This window comes from Eucyclogobius newberryi, unplaced genomic scaffold (assembly GCF_026437365.1).
Source record: "Eucyclogobius newberryi isolate DKJ021-1_F unplaced genomic scaffold, fEucNew1.0.hap1 SCAF_14, whole genome shotgun sequence".
Taxonomy (NCBI): domain Eukaryota; kingdom Metazoa; phylum Chordata; class Actinopteri; order Gobiiformes; family Gobiidae; genus Eucyclogobius; species Eucyclogobius newberryi.
The window spans coordinates 17,521,270-17,542,155 of NW_027315768.1; the positions used below are offsets into that span (position 1 = coordinate 17,521,270).

The 20,886-nt window shown below is 40.8% G+C and overlaps 3 protein-coding genes across 4 annotated transcripts; all 3 read left to right on the forward strand.

Annotated features, from left to right (window-relative positions):
- Positions 1–422: 422 nt before the first annotated feature.
- Positions 423–2,886, forward strand: cldn10l2 (claudin 10-like 2). The gene is made up of 5 exons (XM_072444605.1): positions 423–762; positions 1,405–1,566; positions 1,653–1,740; positions 1,817–1,924; positions 2,470–2,886. Exons 1-5 carry the CDS (start codon positions 531–533, stop codon positions 2,669–2,671), a joined length of 792 nt encoding a protein of 263 aa, XP_072300706.1. The 5' UTR covers positions 423–530; the 3' UTR covers positions 2,672–2,886.
- A 1,815-nt stretch (positions 2,887–4,701) lies between these two features.
- On the forward strand, positions 4,702–6,102 carry LOC140359599 (claudin-10-like). The gene is made up of 5 exons (XM_072444606.1): positions 4,702–5,088; positions 5,319–5,480; positions 5,551–5,632; positions 5,699–5,806; positions 5,876–6,102. The coding sequence occupies exons 1-5, from the start codon at positions 4,857–4,859 to the stop codon at positions 6,069–6,071; spliced, it is 780 nt and encodes a 259-aa protein (XP_072300707.1). The 5' UTR covers positions 4,702–4,856; the 3' UTR covers positions 6,072–6,102.
- Positions 6,103–8,651: 2,549 nt separating this feature from the next.
- Positions 8,652–20,148, forward strand: dnajc3a (DnaJ (Hsp40) homolog, subfamily C, member 3a). 2 transcript variants are annotated; one of them, XM_072444608.1, is made up of 12 exons: positions 8,652–8,879; positions 10,914–11,015; positions 11,093–11,217; positions 11,418–11,492; positions 12,438–12,590; positions 12,675–12,856; positions 13,554–13,673; positions 15,724–15,829; positions 17,116–17,239; positions 18,713–18,845; positions 18,920–19,068; positions 19,667–20,148. In XM_072444608.1, the coding sequence occupies exons 1-12, from the start codon at positions 8,798–8,800 to the stop codon at positions 19,822–19,824; spliced, it is 1,509 nt and encodes a 502-aa protein (XP_072300709.1). In that variant the 5' UTR covers positions 8,652–8,797; the 3' UTR covers positions 19,825–20,148. The 2 variants fall into 2 exon arrangements, with proteins under 2 accessions (XP_072300709.1, XP_072300710.1); XM_072444609.1 differs by having other exon boundaries at positions 17,119–17,239.
- Positions 20,149–20,886: the final 738 nt, after the last annotated feature.

Below are 20,886 nucleotides of genomic sequence, written 5' to 3' on the forward strand. Positions count from 1 at the left end.
CTTGTATTTGGAAAGTGCAGAAAGACATCAAGCTCAAGCAGAATCTTGTGTCTCAAATCTGTGGATAGAACATAATAAGATAAGATAAAATAATCCTTTATTGTCCACACATGGGGAAATTTCATTGATACAACGCAGGTAGATACAGAGGGAAAGGACAGATAACAGATTATAGGAAGTTTAAAAAACATTCTTATGTTAATGTTACTGTCTAATACATTCATAATATTTTGAGAGCAACTGACAAAAATGCTCCTTTTGCATGATATAACATTTCTACTCAGATTACAAAATGGCTGGCCCCTGCTGGAGTAGATCAGCCTGATAGGTCTGCACACTCCTGCACATTTACAGTCAACAGTTGACACAGGGCCCTCATCAACAGAGCTGACATATGACAACACAGCTCCATCCTCTTTCCAAATGAGAGGCAGCACAACCCTCAGCCTAACTACCACCAAGGGAACAGACAGAGAGGCCCTCCATTTGGGACGTTACATTATAAACTAGTTTTTACTTTTGCATTAAGTATGAGGAAAAGTCTCATCCAGATCTTTGGGTTCCTGGTGACGTCGATGGGATGGTTCTTTGTCTTGTGCACTATGGCTATGGACTATTGGAGGATAAGTCAGCTCGGGGGTCAGGGAGGGTCCAACATCATTAAAGTGGCCTGGTACTGGTCCAACCTGTGGAAGGATTGTTACACTGACTCTACTGCCGTCACCAACTGTAGGGACTATCCTGTGCTCTGGAGTGTCGCCGGTGAGTCTGTACTGATGCTTTATGTACTGTAGGTCCGGCAGAGGGTAAAGTAGTACTCAGAATCTGGATTTAATAAACGTTTTGTACTTCAGTTTGATAGTAGGTGGATGTATTAACAATAACATTAAGTTAAATGCAATTAATGTATATAGGAAACATTTTAGTTCCCTCATACCTACTATAATAAGGTATTTCAGAATAATTACTTCTACTTATTCTACTATAAATCTACAATAATATCTTTATTAATATTCCCAATGTAATATCCTTATTCATATTCCAAACAAGAACCGCTCTGCTCTTTGGAGGAGAAAATGTACTTAAAACCCCCAAAATCTAAACATTTGACATGACAAAACCACATTGTGAATTTCGAGATAAACGATGTATTAATTTATACATTATGACATAGTAATTGAAGTCTATTTTTTATAGTTATTGATCTATAAATATTTTTTATTACATATTTCTGTTCTCCTGCTGTTCTTTTCTCCACTGAGGGACAAATAAAGCCTCTCTTTTCTTATATATATAAACGTACTGTATTTTACTTCTCCTTTTTCTCAGCAGTTTATTATTTCATTAATTTGTTTTGTCTAATCTTCTTTCAATATAGTTTGTGACTCTTTTTTCTTCCTGCAGCTTATGTTCAAGGAGTCCGGGGGCTGCTCATGTGCGGCTTGACCATTGCATTTTTTGCTGTTGCCCTTTGCTTTGTGGGGATGGACTGCACATACATCGGAGGATCTGAAGCACTGAATGATAAACTAGTCCTTTCTGGAGCCGTCTTTCATTTCATTGGAGGTGAGTCATAGCTTTACCACAGGTTATTTCTGTAAATCTCAGAAATATTTTGCCCTGATATCTAAGTAACAGTGGAATCTTTACAGGTCTTTCCGATATTTGTGCCTATTGCTTATACATCAACAGAGTCGCCAAGACCTTTTTTGCATCCAATCTAGCCCGGGGAGTGTTAAAGTAAAGCCACTCAAACGAATATAAATGAGCAAATACAGTGAACGTAGTTTAAATAAAAGGATGTTGGTGCTTCCAGGTATGATCTTGGCCCTCCCATATTTCTTGGCCTGGTTGGATGCTTTCTCATCTTATTCGGAGCTGTGCTGTATGCTGTTACTGTCTTCCGCGTCATCTTTCCCAAAAGGTATGAGATCCTGTTATTGATAACTTATAGAACTCATGTATAAATAAAATTCCAGCTACGCAACCGATTAGGGGGCCCCACATCGTCAGGGCATCTTTTTCCACTCCACACAATGTTATAGTTGCAGGTTATACAGTTTATCCACTATCTACACCAGTAGTTCTTTAACTTTTGACTCTACATATCACCAAAGAAAGGATTTGGCTTTCCAATTACACCAGATCTGAATCAGGTCAATTACAGGGCTATTTTAGAGCTAAATCTGTGCAAAACCAGGACTTAATTAGGAATACACAAATGCCACAGCAGTTTTACCTAAGAAATTACTCAAGGAAGAGCAACATTTGGGGGGGGAAATGTACTAAAAATGACAAAAACAAAAGAACTGAAGAGGTGTCTATACCACCCAAAGGACCTTACATATTAAACTGACATTACACCACAGTTTGAGAAACACTGATTCACACCATTTCAGTTTTTCTTTTCTATGAGCTGTTTCCATGACACCTGGCTAAGTTCCCATCGGTCACTATTTTCTTTCACAGAGATGTGCTGAATGTGTATGGGACCAACGTGTACGCTGCCCCCCGCTCCAGAAACAGATCGGTGTACGCTGGGTACTCTGGGTACTACAGGCCCTCCAGGCAGTACGGATACTACATGGGCTCCGGAAGATCCAGCAGCTCCAAGGTCTCCATGCTTTCTCGCACCACAGAGAAGCTCTCACAGCGGGACGCGTTTGTGTAGTTGCCGAATGAACAATTATAACCTGTAAATATCTATTTGTAGTAAAGTAGTACAACGTATCACTGGTGAATGTCTACTGTCAACCGCAGTCATGAATTTGTATGTATTTTGCTGTAAAGTCAATTTTCACAGCAGCTTTGTGGAACTCTATCCGACTTTTGTTTACTACTATTGATTTAATGTAAAGATCAAATCTACTTTAACCCTCTGACAGCCTTTTTTTTTTTTTTTTACTAAAATGAGCCCTATTCAAAACTGAATCTGTTCCTGAACCCTCTGGAGTACAATTAGCTGGAGCCTTTGTGAAGCTAAGACTCTGTAGTTTTTTTCACTCTGATTTTTGTTTTACTCTAATTACATAGAAACAAGCTCTGCACAGAAGAAATCAGATTTTAAATCCTGCCTAGGTTTTCTTTGTTAAATATAGGAATGAGTGAAGCTGGCTTCTGGAGGGATCGGCTGATTGACACTAGTTTGAGCATTTATTGGGTTTTGACAATTCTCTTTTAAAAGCTGAAGGTAAATTCACTAAAAATGTTTAGTCGGAATCCGTACAAAAGTCCTATTCATTTTAAAGATTATTTTAGGATAATTTTTTTATTTACGGGTTTTCAGTCCAAACTGACCCTGATTCTTCCCAGAATGATTGATTTGACTGGAAATAAGTGGGTTAGAGATTTATTTCAAGTACAATAACAAATCAAATAGCTTGATAGTTCCCTTTTATCAGATGTGGCTAAATGGAATGAAATATTTAAACTACCAGAATATAAATGCATTCATAATCTGGATAGCTGCCCTTCTACGTGTATCAAAAATAAGTGGGAAAAATAAGCTGATTTTTGTTATAGAATTTTCCATTTGGTGCATGTTTTTTAACCAGGACACATACATTTCTATTGTTGGCATATCTGTGTAGTTAGCACTATGACCGGTGTTATCCAACTGTTACTTGTCCTTCTCTAACATGATCGGTCTCCTTGGTGAACCCGCCTCACAGCTCGGCCAGCGTGTCTCTCTGGCTTTCTTTGTCAGTATTGGTTCTCCACTGACACTGATGTGAACTGTATATTTAGGCCTCAAAACTCCTGAAATGGACACAATAAATGGATACCTTTGGAGCCATGATGAAGAAATGGATGACCAAATCTGCACCAAGAATCAAGGATCAACTGAAACTGACATTCGAAAAATGAGAGTTGGTCTTAATTTGAAAATGTACCTTTTTGACAGACTTTGAACTAAATGGGACGTGAATACTAGTGGTTTTATTTTATTTTATTTCATTGAATGTTTTGTGTTACACCTATTTTGCTGTTGTTTGCTCTCCCTCTGTGTTGTGTTCCATGTTCTGTGTTTTATGTGTTCAAAAATCATATTGCCATGTTCTACAGAGTGTTCTTAAGATTTAATAAAACCTTTAAAGCTCAAGCATGTCACTCAAGATGATGCTTGCCATAAATCTATAACTAAAAATGTAAATGTCTCACAAAACAAACACCAAACATTCAATCCAAAAATCGTTTTATATGTCTGAAAATAGTATAACCTCAATCAACCCTCTCCTTCTGTAGAATATCAACACTTTGTGATGATCAAAACCAGAATCAGATAAATAAATACATTCATACTTTTATAAGATAAGATAAGAAATACATATTGTTTCTTGGCAGAGGATATCATGGCCTGGATGTTGTGACATAAAGACCTGTCTAGGATGAGTTTATTTTTATAATCACATCTGCTCAGTGTATTTATGTAAGTATATATGTACCTCTAAAGACCCCGCACACACCTGTGACTCCACAATGCCTTTACGCTCTAGTCTATTGTCTTTTGAGTCTAACGAAACAATATTTGCTCAGCTCTATTTGTGTTTCCTTTTTAAAGACAACCTCAGGAAACATTAGCCAACCCAAAACACATGTCTGCTGCACCTGCCTGCTGCACCTGCCTGCTGTCAGGTGAGACCATGCGGGTCGGCTTGTGGACAGCACAGGGACAACAACACGTCAGACAAGGTGACCTTTAGAAGAGGAGGGGACAACATTCAGCCTCTTGGCACTTTTTGGTTTTCCAGTTTGACATCTGAGGAGGGACTTTTGTAGCGCCTCGGTCAATACTGCCAACCAGAGTAGTGTGTAGACTTGCTTAGCTTCAATCCCGGCCTGAACTAACAGCAAAGATGAACTACAGGACGGTGGTCATGTACATGGAGATCGGATGCTATGCGGTTTGCGTAACAGGTTGGATTCTTGTCTGTTCTACGATGCCAACAGAAATCTGGACATGGTCTGAGGTGGACAGTATCGTACTTACCACATCGAACTACTTCTCCAACCTGTGGAAGGACTGCATATCTGACTCCACCGGTGTGTCCGACTGCAAGGGAATCCCATCCATGCTGGCGCTCAACTGTAAGTACAAAAACTTAGCTGATATGTTATGTAAATATAGCTTTTAAGAGCTTTCAAACTGGTAATAACAGCGTCTCCTCATCATTAACTTACTCAAAGGTGTATTTAGACGGTTTGAGTAATTATGTATTGTCCTGCATTTGAGGCTTGAATGCTCAGAAATGTTCTGTTCACACCAACCCCCTACCCCGTCCACATTCTCTAAACTGTTTCATTTTGTTTTTTACTAGGGGACATTCACATGTGCCGTGCGCTCATCATCATCTCAATCATCCTGGCATTTTTTGGATCACTCTTGGTCTTAATAGGCATGAAGTGCACTAAAATTGGAGGATCTGAATTGGCAAATGCAAGAGTAAGCTTTGCGGGTGGGATGACTTTTCTTATTTCAGGTAAGCAATATGTGGTAAAGTACACTTCTGGTACATTCTGTGTTTGCTTATTATAATGTCTTGATTTCAGGGTTGTGTTCTATGGTGGCATTTTCATTTTATGGGAACAAAGTCAGATCAGAATTCCAGGACCAAACCTTCAGAGCTCAAAGGTTTGTACAAATGTTGAATCGAAATCTGTGATCCGTCGTCTAAATGATGTGTGCTTGTTTTGCCAGGTTTGAAATAGGAGTTGGTGTGTTCATTGGCTGGGGAGGCTCCACTCTACTTGTAGTCGGAGGTCTTATTATCAGTATTATTTTAGGAAAAGAAGGCTGCCGGTCCAGGTACTGTTCCTCTATTTAAACCATTTATTGTCTTGACGTGTCATTAACCCGATATTTGCAAACCAACAGCTCCGAATCGAACCTGGTCTTCTCGCTGCCGGACGCCTCCACAGTTGTCCCCATAAGAAAGAGTTTGGTGTCTTCTGCTCGGTCGGTCGTGACGGAGAGCAGGAACTCGGGGGTCAGCAGCAGTTACGGTGGCGGCAGCAGCATCTCTGGGATCAGTAGCACCACAAAGACAACGGCCACAAATGCATACGTGTGAAAGAGGATTTAAAAGCTTTAAACGGTGTAGATTTAATGCTATATATTAGTTTTAGGCCAAATAATTGTTTTATGATATTTGCCATAACATAACTTACCATTGTGAAGTATTTATTGCGTTTGTATATTTGTCTAATGTGCAACTTTTTGCAACTTTTTGTCAATGTGCAGTCTGATCAAGGTGTATTCTTTAAATCTGTTTCATTATAGTTCTAATTTTATTTTTAGTTCATAAAATAAAAAGACAAACATGTAAAACTTTTCCAAAGCTTGTGAATTCTGACATGCAGGCATATGGAGGCAAAAGTGAGGCAAAAGTGAAGAGAACCATGATGTGATTTCAATGGGAAAACTGGGATTAGCCTCATAATAAGATAAGATAAGATATTCCTTTATTGTCCCACATGGGGAAATTTCATTGATGCAACGCAGGTAGATACAGAGGTAGATACAGAAGAAAAGAACAGATCACTTATAGGAAGTTTGAAAAACACTTTCAGTAGAAGATCTCCTATAAACAAAAACTCCCATAGACAAAACCTCCCATTTCCCAACAAGGGATGGAGGGGAAAAATAATAAAGAAAAAAATAAATAAATGAATAAATACATAAATACCATTGCATGTGATCACTACAGTAATTGCACATGAATATGTATCATGACGGCACATGGATTGCACATGAATTTCACAGTAATTGCACATGAAATATGACGAAATATTAAAATTGAGAGGAGTTTGACAAATGAAAACCGATCAGCTACAGAGATTATGGCACTTATGACACTTTTTTGATAAAGGAAAATGTATGTTTTATGTTTTACTGACGTATGTTTTACTGACACATGGGTAATAGACCCATTTTTAGCTTTTTAGAAGAATCATTCTATTGATGATCGCTAGAGAGCAACAATCAAATTGTCAGCCTTGGGAGTTCTAGTAATTCTAAAATTCTGGAAGTCCTAATGTTAACGAAATGTTGACCTTTTTAGAGGGTCTGTTGAATTGCAGGTCCTGCTCTACAAGGAGCAAAAGGGTGGATTGCACACTCATTTATAATGTTTACGTTCCCAGTTTCAGTTTTGTCTTATTTACTTGATATGGACATAACACTTACATGTGTTGACACCCAATGCATTGTTTTAATTGTTAGTCTCACTTAAAGTTAGAGCACAAGGGTTTAGTCCAAATACATCATTTTAAAAAATCTACAAAAAAGTAGACAGTTACAGAAAAGAAGAACATTTCAAATTTTTTTCGGGACGTCTGGCCTGTCTTTAGCCACAGTTTCAGTTGCCTGACCCGCCAGCCCCGCCCGCATTCAAAGTAGTCTGTCAAAACGTGTTGGGAAGGGCTGGTCAGGCAACAGTTTTAGAATCCTGCTGAACATGATCATGTCCTCTGGCTCTCACCACACATACACACACACACACACACATACACACACACACACACACACACACACACATACACACACACACACACACACATACACACACACACACACACACACACATACACACACATACACACACACACACACACACACACATACACACACACACACACACACACATACACACACACACACACACACACACATACACACATACACACACACACACACACACACACACACATACACACACACACACACACACATACACACACACACACACACACATACACACATACACACACACACACACACACACACACACACACATACACACATACACACACACACACACACACCTTCTTCTTCTTCTTGGTGTATTCCTTAGATTTTATTCCAGCTGGCCTTTTCCCACGCCAGACTCTCCAAGTGTTACATTACCACCACCCACTGTAGTTGTACGTCTTTATTCTTTAGTCTTTTTTCTTTAGACTTTTTTTCTTCAGACTTTTTTCTTTTGGTTTTAATCTTTAGGTTTTAATCTTCAAGTTTTAATCTTTAGGTTTTATTCTTTAGGCTTTTTTCTTTAGGTTTTATTCTTTAGACTTTTTTCTTTAGGTTTTATTCCTTCGGCTTTCTTTTTTGGACTCTTGTGATATTATAAAGACTTTTTTTCTTATGGTTTTATTCCTTAGTCTTTCTTCTTCAGACTCAGTGACATTATAATATTATAATAGAGTCCTGCTTGTGCTGCCGTGGCTTTGTGATATTATAATATTATAATAGAGTCCTGCTTGTGCTGCCCCTCAGACTCAGTGATATTGTAATATTATAATAGTATAATATTATAATAATATTATAATAGTATAATATTATAATATTATAATATTATAATATTATAATATTATAATATTATAATATTATAATAGAGTGCTGCTTGTGCTGCCCCTCAGACTCAGTGATATTATAATATTAAAATAGTATAATATTATAATATTATAATAGAGTGCTGCTTGTGCTGCCCCTCAGACTCAGTGATATTATAATATTAAAATAGTATAATATTATAATATTATAATAGAGTGCTGCTTGTGCTGCCGTGGCTCCTCTCTGTTGAACCAATGGAGAGGGGCGGGATTATCCGGGCGATTCAGCCAATCAGCGCGCCCCACGCCCGGCCGCCAGAGGACCGCTCCACAGACTGAGCTGCCGCGGCTCGCGCTGTCAACACACGGGACATTTGGACTGATTTAATGACACGCGGAACATCTGGCAACATATTCACGTTTCTACTTCGTAAAACGTAGCGATAGTACGTGTTTAGAGCAAACAATGGTTTCCATTAGCCATGTGGCGCACAAGATAGCGACACATATCCCGTATCTGCTGGTTCTGATTGACATGAGGTTTCAAGGTAAGAAGGACGTTAACTATCGTAAACACTGTGGCTGTTTTAAAAGAGTGTGGATTTCTAACGTGCACTTGGAACTATTATACATAGACAAAGCTTGAAACACACGAAGTACGAGTAACTTTTGGAAACTTTGGCTAGTGGTAAAACAAACCATAAGGTCATTTTACCAAGAAAATGTTGTGAGATTTCTGGTCAACTAGTATAAGGAGTAATATTGCTACGATGAGAATGATCCATACGTTTACGGGTAAAGTTTATTGACCTCTGCTCTATCGCTTTTTATTCTTCTTATTACTACAATAAGCACCACTTTACGGTAATTCTCCATGCTGCTTCCTGCTCTGTCTAGTGTGTTGTCATGGATCTGTTTCATGCGTTTTGTCCTGCTGTTTAACCCCAGAATTATAGTTATTTTGAAAAAGATTCTCTGTAGAACATGTATGGTCTTCTTTATTTGTCATTTCAGTTCAATTGATGTTTACATGCGTTTGTAGTTTGTGGAATGTCCAGTAGAGGGCACTATGGCCATTGCATGATAGGGCGCTTTATGATGTCACATTACATTCTGCTTTGGTTACCTAATCTCTCCCTTTTTAATTATTATTATTATGATTATTTATTCAACAGTATAGCGTAAAACACATGTACATGTAAAGATCTACAAAGACACTAGGTGGCGGTAAAGGCACCTTTTCATTTGGCTGCCAACTGCCATTAAAAGTAACACTAACAAAGCAAGGAGAATATAAACAGCGGTATGAGTCCGCCGAACGCAATTTGATTTCAAGTGATTCGATCAATCAATTCAATTAATTCAGATCAGGGAGGAATCAGAGAAGGAGAGAGAAAGCGACCTGTGTGTGCACCTGTGAGGTCCAATAAAGCTCCTGACCAGTATCCAAACATCTAAAATATCAAGTTATTACAGTCCTCACTTCAGTTATGTTATTATGAGTAAAGACATCACATAAGGCACATATGACATCACATAAGGCGCTGGTACAGCTGGCAGCCCGGTGTAAACGCTCTCTCTTCTTTCTCACACTTATTGTGCTTTATCTCCTATATTTTGTAAATATAGTTAGTATATTTTTTCTATTTTACTGTACGATAGGGACACGCGCTGGAATAGTTTTTTTTAATTCAACTGTTTTTGACTTTTTTCGGCTGGATTTGAGCGTTTTTCGTTGCGTTCGTTGTGTTGTTGTGACGTGAGCTAGCTCCGAGCGAGCCCACCAGCCCCCCCCCCCCCCCCCCCCCCCCCCGCGCCCTCCGGCCGCGCTAAAGTACGGCGTGTCGTCGGTACACGTTTATATACACGTTTATATGAAAGAGGAACTTCACGAACGATCGGGACACGCACTGGAATCGCTTTAAATTAACTTGTTTTGACTTTATTCGGCTGGATTGAGTGTTTTCGTCGTGTCGTGGCGATGTGTCTTGCCTCTGAGTCCCCCGGCTCCGGCCCCGCCCCCCGGCCGGTGCCGTACCGCGTTTCCACAAAGGAGGAACTCATGAAACTGCGGAGAACAGTCGTCTTACCCGGAGATCGTCACGTTATCCCGTCGCAATACTGACCTAACCTAATACTGATGTGCAAATCTGTCGTATGTGCAATTGCTGTTGGAATTCATGTGCAATCTATGTGCTGTCGTGACACATATTCATGTGCAATTACTGTCGTGATCACACGCAATGGTATTTATGTATTTATTTATTTGTCTATGGGAGTTTTTATTTATTTATAGGAGATCTTCTACTGAAAGTGTTTTTCAGACTTCCTATAAGTGATCTGTTCTTCTGTATCTACCTCTGTATCTACCTGCGTTGCACCAATGAAATTTCCCCATGTGGGACAATAAAGGAATATCTTATCTTATCTTATCTTAAAGATACCATGTTTGTACAGATCATATTGTGTTGTAATGTGACTTCAACCCACCCAGAACACCCTGATTCATAAGAACATATGTCATAAACATGCATCATTATTGTTATTGTTATTATTATGTGTTGTGTTTGTCCCTCTCGTAGGAGTCAAATGTGGCAGTGCGGACAATCACATGGAGATGGGAAAGAAGCTGCTTGCTGCCGGACAACTCGCAGACGCCTTGTCACATTTTCATGCTGCTGTAGGTAAGAGAAACACATGCTCATGGTGATGTTTATATGTCTTTTTGAAAATACTAGCCACTTAATTGTGTCTTTACCAGATGGCGACCCAAAGAATTATTTGGCTTACTACAGAAGGGCGACTGTCTTTTTGGCTTTGGGCAAATCCAAGTCTGCGTTGCCTGATCTGGCCAGAGTCATTGAGCTCAAACCGGACTTCACTTCGGTAAGTTTCTCATCTAGGTAAACTCATACACTTTCACTTTCTGTTCTATGGCATGTAAAATACACTCTATTGCCTCCACCCTGAGCATATCTAAAGTATGACTCCTGACAGAACTGTGCTGGGAAAATAAGTCATTATACCAGCTGTAACATCTGCTTATCGTCTACTCACGACCAAAAACATTTGCTATTTCCCATCAGGCACGGCTGCAGCGAGGAAACCTGCTTCTGAAACACGGGAAACTAGATGAAGCGGAGAGCGACTTTAAGAAAGTGGTAAGTCTTATAAGATAACCTTCAAACATTAAAACAGGATAGACACATTAGCCGGGACGTACACGGCACCAGAAGATGTCACTGTTGAACTGCAAACCTGTTCTAGTTTGTCATCTTACATTTCCAGCTCTGAAGGAAGCTTGTTTGCTGCTGTTGTTAGTCCGAGCCCTGTTTAGTGGTGGAACAGGATTTGAATATGACGCGATGCAGCACATGTTGTTCTACTGATTTAATTGTACTGACAGTGCTTTCTAACGATACTCACTGCAAAACATCTTTTGTCCTTTACCCATTAGGGACGTCACGAAATCTAATGTTAGTGTTATGTTTACTGTGAGAAGAAACATCACGATTGAATGATTATTCACGATGAGTCACAACTTGGCTTATATGTCATTTTCTTATTCAAATTGTCTGGTATGTGACCAGCTTTATTAAATCAATCTTTCTAAATGATAAATTGAAGTTAGTATTACACTTCTACTATTATGTAAGTTGACACAAACAGCTACTTATAAAAGCTTTTTACATTCAGGTTTACGTTTTAGAAGGTAAATTAAACTGAAATAAATGATTCTTGCTATTAAAATAGTCCACAATATTGTTTTAATTGTTTATTAGTTTATATTGTGACATAAATAATCACGATTATTGATTAACTGAACAATCTTGACGTTCCTGGTTGTAATACTGTTAGAGATTTATTGTAAAAGACACACAAACGTATATTAAAAAACAAAACAAAAGATGAAGTAGAGGCCAGAGAGGTGATGCAGACCGTCATGAGTTGTGCCCATTGATATCCCACACTTACACTTGGCAATGCCTCAAAACCATCTACCATACCTATGTTTATTCCCTCTGGTTAAATGGCTGGTTGCAAATGCTAAACTACTGAATCAATGTAGAAATCTATAAAAAGTACCTGGTTTCGTGCTGTTCCAGTTGAAGTCGAACCCCAGCGAGAAAGAAGAGAGTGAAGCACAAAGTCTGCTGCAAAAGTCTGATGAAATTCAGAGGCTCACAGCAGAGGCCCATAGGAGCTTTAAGAACAAGGACTTTGTGACAACCGCATCCCAGCTCGACACCATCATCGAGGTTGGAGATGCTTCTTAATTTTCTCAGACTTTCTCAGAATTTGTGTCACGAGAAGAGCGTTGTGAACTGTCCGTCTTGTTCTAGACCTGCGCTTGGGACGCCGCCTCCCGCGAGATGCGAGCCGAGTGCTTCATTCAAATGGGAGAGATGTGGAAGGCCGCCACTGACCTGAAAGCGGCTTCTAAATTAAAGAGCGACAACACACAGGCCTTCTACAAACTCAGCACCATCTACTATAACCTCGGAGACCACGAGCTGTCCCTCAAGTGAGTGCTGTTTCACCGTTCGGTTGAAATCTGTCTGTTCAATCCACTAAGTGTCATGGGGGAAAAGGATGAGCGAAGTGAAAGTGAAGCACATTTAATCACAAATTCACAAAACACATCACAAATTAAATGAATGTTGTAGAATTGGCCGATCTTGTTGTTGATAATATTGTTTATGACTAGAACTACTGGTATTGCAAAAAATACATACACTTTTGTCATCTAAAACTATGATTTAATGTGTATATTTATTTGTTGAATAATATTGAAATGAAAGACTAGATTCAAAAGCCAATCCAATCCCAGAATTTCAAACTAAACCATAAACAAACTACACATCTAAGCAATGCATACAATTTTATACTACAATATTTTCTGGTTGACTAAAACTGTTATTGATTTAGTGGATTCCTTAGCATTAAATGTGTATTTAACTACATTTCTTGTCAAAATTAACACTGTGTTCATATAAATGAGCCTCTTTCATTAGGGCACTATACAAACTCTGGCCCTATCTCACAATATTAGATTAGTCCCCGGAAACAAACATTTTCCTAGATAAACCTGTATTTAAATAAATACACTGCCTCATTGGAAGCACAAAAAGAATCAAAGGGAAAACTTCATACACATCTTTTTTTTTTTTTATCCATCGATTAACTCAATAATCGAGTTTTTTTGTTCTGCTTCTCTGCAGTGAGGTCCGTGAGTGTCTGAAGCTGGATCCTGATCACAAACAGTGTTACAGCCATTACAAACAGGTCAAGAAACTCAACAAACAAATCCAGTCTGCAGAGGAACTCCTTAAAGAGCAGAGGTGCGTGTATTATGTATGTGTATGTGTGCGTGTGTGCGTGTGTGTAAGCGAGGCCGCGCTGAGTGAGTGTGTGTCTATATAGGATACCATGGCGTCTGTACACTCTGCGTTGCATCAGCTGGAGACAGACTATATCTTTGTCCTCAAGCACTTCGACATCTCTGCCTCACAAACAGCCGTGCAAATCCTATCATATCGTGAGAGGATGTCACTTTATATCAGGGATACATAACATTTCACATTAATTGGCTCAGAATATAGTATGATGGGTTTATGGTGCAATGACAGTGTTTTTACTGTGGCTGCATAAAACTTGGGATATGTTTTGACAATATTCCCTGTGGCTTATTGCATTAATAGACAAGTGCTTCAGTAAATAGAGACCGGTAGCAACAGAGATTTTGGTTGTTTAAGAGATTTTGGTCAGTGGATCTCTCTTGAAATAGGATTATGCATTCACAAATATGAGAAACATTGTGCAACCTTTTTTTTTTCACATTTGAAGTGCACGTTTTACAATCGTAGAAAAAGATTCAAGTGTTCTCATCTGGGGCCTCATTTATAAAAGAGAGTGTCAAATTGTACTTGAAAGCGTGTGAACCGGAACGTAAAAATTTCTCTACCGCAAAAAGAAAATATGATTTATAAAAACCTGTGCAGCACACCTGTACGCGCGTACATCTTCCTAAATCCCAACACACCTTAGCCTCAACCGTCCTGAGCCCGCCTTAATAAGGGCAAGACGCGGTGCTACAGATGGACGAGAAAAGGAGGAAAAAGAGGAAATTCTCCAAGATGGAGGTGGAAACACTAATTGTCGAGGTGGAGGCCCGCAAACGAGTCTTTAAACAGAAATTGATTGTACCAAAATGTGATCAGACTGTAGCCTACACTGCCCTGCTTTATAATGCCCTGTGCGCAAAGTGATCGCTCTAAAACGTTAAACCGCCAGAACAACAGCTCTTAAGGACACTATGAAATCCTCGACATGAGATGTCAGACGAGGAGCGCCGACCTCGAGAGCATTGTGAGCGGGGGAGCGCGGGGAGAGCGGGGAGGGGGAGGCTCAGAGAAGGGAGAGCACTCAGGATCTGTGACACTGAGGGAGGGCATCTGAACAGAGGAGCAAGGATGGAAAACTTAAAATTACGTGCCTGGTCTGCGTGCATGGGGAGCACGTGCTGCTCACGCTCCTGCATGTGAAGGGTCTGTCGCCCATTTGACTGTGCGGACCCTCACAAAGATCATAAAGCACAGTTTACTGTTTGTTTTACTCAATTACCGTTTTTGTTACTGGTCCATTTGACCAAGCTAGCATGTCTATTTCACCTTTGCCCACCTCTTCCCAGACTTTGCACAGCTTCCACGCAAGCTCCAGAGTTAGCGTGGAAGTCTGTACATTTTCACATCAAGTATTTTTTATAGATTGCACTCCTTGCATGAAAAAGTGTGTACGCACATTTTGGACTTTGTTTTATGCGTACTGGGCTTTATAAATGAGGCCCTTGGACACTGTTTTGAAAAAGACATTTCATCCAAAAGCCATTCTCAGTCAGACCAGGTCAGCAGAAGACCACCTCAATGAGGGACAATCACAATTCTGAGACTTGTGAGCAAGACAAACCAAACTAATACAGGACTCATTCGAATGCCTGTAGAGGTCTAAACTATTGTTCAGGGGTGTAACCACCGTTCCCAGGCAAATGGACAGTCAACTTCTAGCACAAAAAGTAATTTCAATGCACTGTGCGAGGACTTCTGTTGTTTATTCTGTCTCTATCAAGTACGTATATCCTTGTATCAGATGTAACTCAGTGTACTAAACATTTCACTTTCTGCACTACTTCTGTAAATTCAGCAGTAAATGTTGACAGCCTATTTTAATTTTATTCTTATCCCATAGCAGATTTAAATAGTTTTTCTTTTTTATATATGTTGTTTTATCATTGTTCATTGTTTTATGTTGCACCGATGGCAATAAACCTTTTCTGATTCTGAAATGTTTTTACCAGTACATTTGCTTTATTAAGCCTGTATTATTCTCTCTCAGATATGAAGAAGCTGTTGACAAATATGAGGCTGTGATGAAGACCGAGCCTAATGTGCATCACTTCACTCTCCTCGCCAAGCAGCGTATCTGTCACGCCCTGGTAAAGGTAAGGCTCCTCGCGGCTGCCGTACCATACACTCCACCCCTCCGAGACTAACTGTGGGGCCCCGTGTTACGCCCCTGTGTTACGCCCCCGTGTTACGCCCCTGCCTTACGTCCCCGCGTTACGGCCCTGCCTTACGGCCCTGCCTTACGGCCCTGCCTTACGGCCCTGCCTTACGGCCCTGCCTTATGTCCCTGCCTTATGTCCCTGCCTTATGTCCCTGTGTTACGCCCCTGCGTTACGCCTCTGCCTTATGTCCCTGCCTTATGTCCCTGCCTTATGTCCCTGCCTTATGTCCCTGCCTTATGTCCCTGCCTTATGTCCCTGCCTTACGTCCCTGTGTTACGTCCCTGTGTTACGTCCCTGTGTTACGTCCCTGTGTTACGCCCCTGCCTTACGTCCCTGCGTTACGTCCCTGCGTTACGCCCCTGCGTTACGTCCCTGCGTTACGTCCCTGCGTTACGTCCCTGCGTTACGTCCCTGTGTTACGCCCCTGTGTTACGCCCCTGTGTTACGCCCCTGCGTTACGTCCCTGCGTTACGTCCCTGTGTTACGTCCCTGTGTTACGCCCCTGTGTTACGCCCCTGTGTTACGTCCCTGCGTTACGTCCCTGTGTTACGTCCCTGCGTTACGCCCCTGCGTTATGTCCCTGCCTTACGTCCCCCTGTTACGCCCCTGCCTTACGCCCCTGCCTTACGCCCCTGCCTTACGGCCCTGCCTTACGGCCCTGCCTTATGTCCCTGCCTTATGTCCCTGCCTTATGTCCCTGCCTTATGTCCCTGCCTTACGTCCCTGCCTTACGTCCCTGCCTTACGTCCCTGCCTTACGTCCCTGCCTTACGTCCCTGCGTTACGTCCCTGCGTTACGCCCCTGCCTTATGCCCCTGCCTTACGCCCCTGCCTTACGCCCCTGCCTTACGTCCCTGCGTTACGTCCCTGCGTTACGCCCCTGCGTTACGTCCCTGCCTTACGTCCCTGCCTTACGTCCCTGCGTTACGTCCCTGCGTTACGTCCCTGTGTTATGCCCCTGCCATACGTCCCTGCGTTACGTCCCTGTGTTACGTCCCTGTGTTACGCCCCTGCCATACGTCCCTGCGTTACGTCCCTGCGTTACGCCCCTGCGTTACGCCCCTGCGTTACGTCCCTGCGTTACGTCCCTGCGTTACGTCCCTGCGTTACGTCCCTGCGTTACGTCCCTGCGTTACGTCCCTGCGTTACGTCCCTGCGTTACGTCCCTGCGTTATGTCCCTGCCTTACGTCCCTGTGTTTCGTCCCCTGTGTGGTGTCCAGCAGGTGCAGCACTCCAGCAAAGCTCTGGCTATGTGCAGTGAAATCCTGCAGTCAGAACCAGACAATGTGGACACGCTGAAGGACAGAGCAGAGGCTTACATACAGGAGGAGCAGTATGAAGAAGGTGGGTCTGTCAAATATGTTTTGTAACAAAGAAACATGCGGAAGTGTGAAATAATTAGTCACAAGGTTTTATGGTATTACAGATGAGCAGAATAAATAATTAAAGGGGACATATTATTCACTGTAATGAGCCTACAACGGTGTTTTTGCATCAATAGTCAATAGTTGTAGCTGTATTTTGATCGATCAAAAAAGTTTTATATAGTCATGTAATCCCTCAATCCCCAGGAAGGTTCCATAGTAGAAAAAGATTCAGTTGTAGTAATCTGGATGAATCTTGGAAATTATTAAATAAGGAATCTTAACCATTGACATTTGCTCTGACAATTATCTTCACTAAGGCCAGTTTAACCCTCATTGGTCCAGGAGTGATTCACTGTCGGAAAAGGTTCAGTTGTAATCATCTGGACACTCATAACGCCGTGTCAAAGCGCGCATTATTCACATGGAAATGCTGAAGGTTGGAGAACCATTATCATGTGTTTTTGTTGCACAAAAATATTGGACAGAAATTAACAAGGCAATGTGGACTATTTTGGACACCACCGTCCCACTCAATTTCAGAACAATGTATTTGGGTCTCTCAACACTCTTAAGACTTTTGACTTCATTTGAAAATGGAAAGATTTTACAGACACTGGACTGGGACCTTTATTTTGGACTTAATATGCTTTAACCTTGGATACCCTCCAGTTTAAAAAAAAATATATATATTTTGTTTCTCTGGTCCTGCATGGTTTTGTTTATGTTGTATTATGTTGTAAAAAAAACAGCTTTTCACTAGACTTTTACAGTTAAAAATGTTTGGCTTGCGATGCCTGTAAAAATGACTCATGTGAAGTTTCTTCAAACCAAAAGTTCTATTTTACATCTAGTGTTCAAACAGAAGAATAGAATACATCAACTCGGTACTCAAAGTCTTACTGCTGCGACTATTCATTCAGTCATTCCTCTTACACATACCAGATATTTTGACACTAAAGATATATTTAAAGTAAAATGTGTCTAGATATGACACATTTTTAATAAAACTAATTCTGTCAATTGTTTGGCTTTGAATACTTTCCCAATACAAATGTGCCATTTTGTTCAAATTATTCAGTAAATATGCTGTAAAAGCTTGAACTAATGATGTACAGTGCAGTTAGCGTAGCAGTTGCACCAGAGGGCTGCCTTTGGTGCCGTGGCTGAACACATCAGCAGGTGGTGAAGCCAGGGAAGGGCTTTTTAACTGGCAGAACCCATGGGTGTTTGCTTCACCCACTACACCTTACAGGGTAAACAATCCTCAAAGCAAGCCAAACGTACACACCCCAAACAGCCCCGAGCTCCTTTCAAATGATCTGAAGGTTAGCTGGTGTACTGACTGGCGTAAAGAGCTTTATTTTTATGTGAGAGTAAGACTGGATCTGTTGACTGGATCTGTTTGCACAAAAACACAACTGATTTCACATGAATTTCTGTTCATTTGCAGCTGTTAAGGACTACGAGAGTGCTGCACAGTTGAATGAGAATGACAGAGAAATCAAAGAAGGGCTGGAGAAAGCTCGGAGGTTGCTGAAACAGTCCCAGAAAAAAGATTACTATAAAATACTGGGAGTAAAAAGGTGGGTATTACTTACTGGTGTGACCCACAAATCTGTTCTTTAATAAAGCGATAATGTCGTCTCCCTGGCTGCAGGACTGCGCAGAAAAAGGAGATCATCAAAGCCTACAGGAAACTAGCTCAACAGTGGCACCCGGACAACTTCCAGGATCCAGAGGAGAAGAAGAAAGCTCAGAACAAGTTCATAGACATCGCTCAGGCAAAAGAGGTCCTCACTAATCCAGGTAAGCATTATTATGTCTACGAAAGATGAAGCTACTCTTACTGCAGAAAATTCAAAATCTCTCACAAGCAAACAATAGAACTACACTTCACTTTTTAGTCCTTCAACATAAACTTGATATGTAATTTTATTCCAAAAATATAATTAACAAATGTCGTGCCGTTTGGTTCTTCTTTATTTCAAAGACACATATGCATTATTTGTGTTGTTATTGGACTTTAAACTTGCTCTTGACTAGTTCTGCCTCACGTTTAGAACTTTAATGTGACCATGTCAGTCAGGCGTGTCAGGAGTCGGAGCTCTGAGATAAACCTTACATGCTCAACTGGCTCGCAGGTGTAATGGTCGTGATTTGACAGCAGAAATGCTCACAATGAGTGGGAATGATTTATGGACTTTTAAAACAGGAAAATGTGTTTTTTGAGGCTCAGATGGCAGAGGACATTCTTAACAGGATTCATCAAACTAGTATGAATGAAGCTAAATGCATCTCCAAGTATGTGTGTGAGGGAACAATGTTAGAACATTCTTAAAAACTCAAAGTCTAATCAGCATGATGTTTATAGACTTTACTACAGGAGGTTCTTGTACCTTTACAGAGATGAGAGAGAAGTTTGACCATGGAGAAGATCCCATGGACCCCGAGAGCCAGCAGGGCCAGAGATTCCATCAGCACTTTCGCGGAGGCTTCCCCGGATCTCAGGGATTCAACCCATTTGAATCAGGAAACTTTCAATTCAAGTTTAACTTTAACTGATGGGCTGAACATTTGTAATTCTGTTCCTCATGAAAAGGGAACATCTTGGACTGCTGTGCCATGGCATATAAAGTGTTCAACAAAATGGACCAATGTGTGACTTAATGTGACATCATTTAAGATACAGAGGGATTAAGTCAACTCCAGTGATGTTAAGATTTCATGGATAAGGAAATCTTTCCCACTTGATACAAAGTGTCCTTTGACTCTACAGAATGTTGATTTTCAATTTGTATTTACAGCAGTTTGTGTGCTGTTCTATTTGTGAAGGTTTCTAAATGAGAAGATATATTTATGCACTTTAAATAAAACAATTGACAAATGCCTTCGAGTTATGTAAATATATAAAAGAAAGAAATCTACAGAAAAAATTCCAGTACAAACACACTAGAGGAATGTTGGTGACCATATTCTCACAGGGATATCAGTCCTTAATCGAGAGTACTTTATAGTCTCTTGGTTCGGTCACTATAAAAACAAAGCCAAACTTAACGGCGGCGTCAAACAAAGTAGCAAAGTCCAATCACAAACTGCTGTGGCTGCATTACAGCAGAGCGTCGCTTCAGTCGTAAGATTATAGATGAGGACAGCCACCCACTGTTCTCCAGACGGCTTCCATCGGGGCAGAGGAACACATTTCTTTGTGCTAAGAAAAACGTGTACAGAACCTCCTTTGTGCCCTGTGCCATCAGGGAGCTGAACACCTCATGACTTCAGTGTTACTCAGCCGGTGTGTGTGTCTGCAGTTGTGTCTGCAACGAACTTAAATTAATATGCAGATGTATGTATTGAAATGTATGCTTATTATAGTCTGTGCTAGTATTGTGCTGTGAATGAGCAAGCCAGAGACCACCACTGTTGTGCCATAAACAGCCTTTTGTCACAAAGTCAATCCACCACAATTACAACCATTTGTAATGTTTTCTAGAAAAGATTTATTCTTTCCCAGCAGACCATGGTACAAACACTGGTATTTGACACAGCACAGTGAAGGATGAGCGCCCCGAGACCAGCCCTGCCACACCTAGACTGACTCGACTGAGCTGCCATCTGATTCCTGAG